The 7144-nt window shown below is 35.7% G+C and overlaps 2 protein-coding genes across 2 annotated transcripts; one reads left to right on the plus strand and one right to left on the minus strand.

Moving 5' to 3' along the window:
• Positions 1–989: 989 nt before the first annotated feature.
• On the minus strand, positions 990–1481 carry LOC116027010. The gene has a single exon (XM_031268440.1). It carries the CDS (start codon positions 1479–1481, stop codon positions 990–992), a length of 492 nt encoding a protein of 163 aa, XP_031124300.1.
• Positions 1482–4193: 2712 nt separating this feature from the next.
• Positions 4194–5300, plus strand: LOC116027011. Its single transcript, XM_031268441.1, has one exon. The coding sequence runs from the start codon at positions 4194–4196 to the stop codon at positions 5298–5300; it is 1107 nt and encodes a 368-aa protein (XP_031124301.1).
• The last annotated feature ends 1844 nt before the right edge of the window (positions 5301–7144 follow it).

A 7144-nucleotide genomic window follows, 5' to 3' on the forward strand; every position in this document is an offset into this window, starting at 1 on the left:
GATTTTTGCATATTTACCATTTTGTCCATTATTTTAGACGAATGAGTAAATGATGCAATAACCTCCCTTAGGTTGTGTTCTCGAACTTCCCTTGATTTACACTCTTCTTGAAGACGAATAATTTCGGCATTCAAGTTTCTCGCCTCAAGTAGAGCATTTTGCAATTTCTTATTTATTTCTTCTTTTTCAAGAATTAATAAATTATTGCGCTTCTTCGATTTGAGAATAAGTGTCCATAAAGGTTTGACAATCTCTCATTAAAAGAGAGATGGACTCTTGCGAAAATGAAGTACTTACAGAATCAAAAGTTTTAGATGTTACCTCATCTTCTTCAACATCATGCGCCATTAAGCATTCCTCATGGTAGTTTGACTCATTGGATGTACTCATGCAAAATAGTGCAGTGTCTTCATTTGAACTGTTACTTTCATCACTTGTGGAATCTTCTGACTCACTCATTTCAAGTGGGTCACTTACAAGAGCTTTTCTTTTGTCCTTCTTGAACTTTCTTTCTTTGCCCTTTACTCCTTCCTGTGAATTTTCAAATTGATTTTTGCTTACCTTGGGATAGGGACACTCAGCCATAAAATGTCCTGGCCTTTTATAGTTGTAGCATAAGTTCGAATCATCTGGTGATTCATCCTTGGCCTTCTTGTCGAGTTTGCTTGAGGAAATTTGTTGTTCTTCTTCGTCATGAATTTCTTGAATTTCCTAACAAACAAGGCAAAATTTTCGTCAGTTAATAATTCACAATTTTCTACTGACCTTGACGCGGATGGTTGTTCGGCAACTAGTGCGTTGTTTCGTTCTTCGCGTTCTTCCTCCATCCTTGACTTCATCTCGAACTCATAAGCTTTTAGATCACTAAAAAGCTTGTCGGTTGATAGCGTCTTGAGATCCCTATGGTCACGCATCGCGGTAACCTTCATGTCCCAACTTGACGGTAGTCCTTGGAGTATTTTGAGCGATATCTCCTTTTGATCAATCTCTTAGCCTAGATCGACAATTTCTCCCAAGATTTTAATAAATCTAGCTTCCATATCTGCAATGGTCTCGCCACTTTGCATCTTGAAGTCTTCGAATTTCTTTAGTGCAATTGTGAGCTTATTTTCCTTCTCCTGTTCATCTCCTTCACCTATCTTGATGAGAACTTCCCATACTTCTTTCGCAGTTTTGCATTTTCGGACCCTCGGGAAAGTTGCGTCATCGATAGCTTTGAACAAAATATCCATTGCAATATTATCCAAGTTATTTCGTATTCTATCCTCTGGAGTCCATTCAACTTTTTGTTTTGAGATGTAAGATGGTGTAGTGCTTGATTGTTCTGATGATGGGTTGACTTTGAGAATTTTAATCGGACCATCAGAAATCACTTCCCACATCTCATCATGTAAAGCAGATAAATAGACCTGCATGCGAATTTTCCAATCATCAAATTTATCAAGTGAGAATAATAAGTTATGAGCTAAGTCTCTCTTCATCTTGAAGTTTTGAGATCTGTCTAGCAGTCAAATTTTGACTCAAATAGACAACCGCTCTGATACCACTTGCTGGTCCCGATAGGGTGGGAAAAGTCTAGAGGGGGGGGGGAATAGACTTTTCAACAAATTAAAAAAATTATAACACTTTGGTAATTTCAACTCTAGGTCGCAAGCATAAAGCAAATAAACAACTTAGAGTTCGCAGCGGAATAAGAGTACGTAAAGTGCTATAAAAACTTGATCAGATATAAAGAGATATATCGCATGCAAAAGCAAACCCAAATGATAAATAAAGAGTGAATAGTAAATGGGTTTGTATGAATCAGGAGGAATCCCTTACAAATAAATGTGAATAGTGCATGAATAGTAAGGAATAGTGTGTGAATAGAGCAAGAATAGTAAATAAGCTCTAGGAAATTGAAATGCTCAGTACATGCACTTTGAATATGAAGACTTGTAATAAAATATGCATTGTAATGCTATGCATGCACACGTATGACTTGCAAGAACCCAAATATATATCAGTTAGTGGGTTAGTACGGGATATGCATGCAAGAATAATATGGTGCAAGTAAAGTAAAGAGACAGAGAGATTTATAGTGGTTCGGAGATGGTGTAATTCTCCTACTCCACTTCTTCCTTTCACTTCAAGGAAGATTTTCACTATCTTCAATCAACTAGATACAAATAGTGGATCAGTGCCCTTCTAGCATCTGCTACTCCGAATTTTCTTTGCCTACAACAACACTCAAACCCGAACGTCTTGCACCCAGCTACGCTCCTCAACCAAGCGTTTTGCACCCAGCTACACTTAGTCTTCACGAGTGTTCTGCACAAAGCCGCACTCCTCCGAGTATCCCGCACAATGCTATACTCCCGAGCTTTACTCCCGAGCGTCTCGCACAAAGCCACTCTACTTCCGAGTGCCTCGCACTCAACTCGGATTTCACAAGCCGCACCTGCTACTCTCCTTTCCTCTACTCACAGTAGATATGATTTTACAAAGAAAATATTTTTCTTCTTCTCTCTCAGACTTGAATTTTTCTATTCAGCTCAATACTTGCACTCTTCAATTTTTCTTCTTTCTTTTTCGAAATAATAGCTCACTTTTAGCACACACTCAATTTTTCTTCTTTCAAATGATATCTCAGATACGTAAGCAGATGAGTGATTAAGAGAGGTGAGAGAGGTGCTTGTCTTCAAGTCTTGCATGGGTATTTATAGCTTGAAGAAGCTATCTACCCGTTGTAGATCTTCAAATCTTGATCGTCCATTTTGAATCTTGAAATAATTTGCCAACTTGTCCTGAAGCTCTCCATGGCCTTTGTGAGATGAATTTGAAAATTGGCCTATGTCATTACTCCTCTTGTAAGAAGCTCATTCGTCCAATTGCACTCTTCAAATCTTGAATTTAATTTCCTTATTAAGATGGCCTCCAATTTTGACTTTTCAAGTGTGAATCCTTGACTTTGCAATTTCTTCTTCTGATTGTCAAGTTGATCTCTCCAAAATATTTTCTCCGGTGACTCTTGCTTGAGCATAAATTATATCACCGAAAATTCACCGACACCTTCAAGTTGATCTTCATCAGATTAATTCGAAATATGCCTCCAAAAATTAATTTTGGATTTCCGAATTATTATCCCAAAGTTAAATTTAATTTTGGCTCCAATCTTAGTCCAAAAATTTACTTTTGGATAGAATTTTTGTTACCAAAAATTAAATTTTCACTTAGGAATTTTATCTCCAAGATTGGATTTTTCTTATGCATTTTCACTAATCTTGCTCCCAGGGACGTGTACTTTCCAGTATCCATCAAGATTTGAACACTAGACCTTCTAGTTCGCACAAAGTACTCTAACCATTGCTCTATACTAACTTTTTGATTAATATTCTTCTCAAATCTCTTTTATTCTCAGAATGGCTTTAGTAGCATTTTCTCCTTCTTGAATAAATAAATTCGACCCAGTGAATTTCTCCTTCTTGAATAAATAAATTCGAACCAGCTTCACTGTTCAATTTGTCATCCTGAAAGTTGTCCTCCTTCCCTTGTTGAGTCATCTTCATGTCCTCCAAATAAAATGTTGATCTTAGGTTTTGAACCAAAAACCTTTGACTTGTGCTGTGCGCTCCTTGTCCATTCTTCCATATCATCTTTTAATGACTTTCACAGCATATAATTAATAAATAACAATATGCTGATTAAGTCTATTTCTCCTCAAATTCGTATGACTTTGACTTTAGACTTGGACCTTTGGAGATTGTACACTAGACTCAAAATAAAATAAGGGGACTAAAAATTACAATTTGTATCATCAAAACTATTACATTTTATTCCTAACACATGGTACGCCAGAAAAAATGCATTGCGATGCAATACGGGAATTTTAGGCAAAATCACTACCATTCGAATTTTATTATTATTATTATTATTATTATTACTACTACTACGCATTTTGTTGTATTATTTTGTAGGATTCATACAATGAACTGCCCCGATTCCTACGAAAATTACAACTGTCCAACTCGGGCACCATTGTACATCTACAATGCACGCCATCAGAAAGGGGTGAAGAGTACGTCGATTTCAAGTATGCATTCTGGGCTTTTAAGCCTGCAATTGATGGCTTCCAACATTGCATATCGGTTATTTCTGATGATGGTACACACTTGTACAATAGGTACAAAGGACATCTCCTGCTAGCTGTTGGAATGACGGCCAACAAGGAAATCTATCCACTGGCATATTCAATCGTGGCCTCTGAAAATAATGCCAGCTGGACTTGGTTTCCCGGACGTCTTGCCAGGGTTGTTTTTCCCAATCACGCTTCAATCTGCATCATTTCTGACAGACATGTTGGAATAGATGCGGCGTTTAATGATCTGCTAGAACTGCAAAGCCCACATGTGAAATACCGCTACTGTCTAAGACACATTCGCAGCAATGTCATAACGAAGTGCGGGAGAAATAGGAGATTACATAGCCTCGTATGGGAAGCCGGTGCTGCTGTTACAGAGAATAAATTCCTTGAACACATGCAGACCATAAAACAAAATTGGCCGAGAACATACAACTATCTTGCCAGAATCAATGTAGAGAGGTGGACATTATCCCACGATGATGGCCATCGGTACGGCATAATGACAACGAACTCTTCTGAGTCTTTCAATAACTCTCTTAAGGGTTGTCGAATGCTACCGGTGACTGCAATAGCAAGAATGACTTTCCACAACTTACGGATAATGTTTGCCGACAGGCGTACTTCAGGGGAGGTCATGCATGAAAGAGGCTTGCGTTTCATCACAAAGATTTGCGAGGATTTGTCTACTCGAGAGGCTGAGTCTGCCAATGCATCTATTGAAAGATACAATGACAGAATTGGAATCTACGGTGTTGCTCTAAATACTGGATATATGCTCCAAAGTCAGCAAAATCACGTCCAAGTTAACCTGGTAGATCTTACGTGCCAATGCGGAATGTGGAACGTTAATGGCATACCGTGTGCCTATGTGATTGCAGCTTGTAACTTCCGAAGGGAGGGGTATTACTCGTTTGTGCCAGAGGTGTACTCCGTCCAAAACTACAGGAACAGTTATGCTGCTAATTTCTATCCAGTCAATGAAGAAAGCCAGTGGATAGTACATGTCAAATGCCTTCCACTAAAACCCGCAACTCTGCAACGATCTCAACGAGGCCAACGACAGACACGTAGGTTTCACAATGAAATGGACTTTAGTAGCAACACCAATCAAATATGTATTTATTGTCGTAGATCAACAAACTCTTCGATGGAATGTCTACGTTTGAATCATCAATGAAAAAATATTTATTAATTTTCTTACGTAAATTGCCAATTTGGTGAGATAGACAAAGAATCACATGATCTGCATGAATGCATCATGTCTCGATATTCGTATCATCATCATTGCTTGTGAATTTCATATTACTTGGAGGGAATGATTTTGCTATATGAAAATAAAATAATAATGCAAATATCATTTCATCTTGTTGAATCTTTTTAATTTTTTTTTTATCAAAGTGTAAGATAGACTGATGTAGTCCATCTTACCCTCTTTAACAAAAAAAATTAATAAAAAATCAAGTCATTCATCTTGTTAAATCTTTTTAATTTTTTTTTTATCAAAGAGACCCTCTTTAACAAAAAATAATAATAATAACAATAAATTAATTCCGTGAAGGACTTTATTTCCTAGTCTTTATTTATTTATTAATTTTCTTACGCAGATTGTCAATATGAAAAATAGAAGATATAAGTGGCTACCTTTATTATTATTATTATTATAGAGTTTGACTTTTATTTTTCACTTTTGAATTTTGAATCATACATTTTAAACTAACCACATTAATCTTGTAAAAAAAATAAAGTTACAATCATATTAATAAGTTAAATCAAATTCATTATAATTTTATCAAGCATATTTCAACAAACTTTTTCTTGAATTTCTTTACGGGTCGAAACTTTCAAATTATCTACTACGGACTAAAACTTTGAAATTATAAAATACAAATTAGAAAACTAGTGCTACGGACTGAAAACTCAAAATTATTGTTTACAGATTTTTCATAAAGACGGACTAAATGACTACTTCAATCAGTTTGTATGACAGATGGACTCATTGAGATGAGTCCGTTTGTATGGGTCCTACTCCTGCCCCCATGTGCTATTTTTGTTGTAAAAATACTCCAAATCTCACTATAACAACCATGAACTTCATCATTTCCTTCATATCTTTCATTTATTCGCAAACTTCATTTATTTGCACTATTCTACTTTCAACAAATTCATACCAAGTGTTCTTCCTATTTAGACATTACACATGGCCATTTTTGTAAGTTTTAAGAAAGACTTGATTTTTGATAATCAAGGTTATCAAACACACCGTTATTTTGCAATAACTATAGTATGAAGAAAAATATTGTTTGCAATTGTAAGGCATACAATAGAACATCAATATGTATGTTCTCCAGCCCCGTCTTAGATAAATTATTTAAAAATGTTGGGTACAACAGTGCCAGAAGCTATGTTGTTTGAAGAATACGATGATGCTGAATGATATGCTCAAAATATTCTAATTCGTTTACAAGTTATTAATTACCAATCACGTAAGCTATCCTTATAGTTTTCCACATTTTGCATTTATTTTTATTTTGTAACTACATTTATCCTCATATGGTTTTTATTCTTTTAAAGCTTATGCCCAAAGACATTTGTCTAATGTTACTACATGCACTATTACATGGTTTTCAATTACAATTACATCACAAATAACAATGGTAATTATATCTATCTATTTGTTACATTAATTGCTTTAATTTATCAAATATTTATGGATGTTATTTCTTATACACTTTCTAAAATTGCGATGTAGAAAATTCCAAATTGCATGCATCGACATTTAATGCAACATTTAACAAGAAGTGCGATTTTGCTTCATGCCCCCACATACAGAATATAAATATCCCTTGAAAACATGGACTTCACTACCAGAGCTTCTGATTTCATGACAGATCATGGTTTAAATCTTGGAAATGTTGTTGTATTTAGACATATTGGTGTTTTTACTTTTGAAACATTTCTCTACTCCGCCAATGGCAATAAAAAAAGGGAGCGCAATTGTCAGGGTCAATACTTAACTTCTCG

This window comes from Ipomoea triloba, chromosome 8 (genome assembly GCF_003576645.1).
Source record: "Ipomoea triloba cultivar NCNSP0323 chromosome 8, ASM357664v1".
Taxonomy (NCBI): Eukaryota; Viridiplantae; Streptophyta; class Magnoliopsida; order Solanales; family Convolvulaceae; genus Ipomoea; species Ipomoea triloba.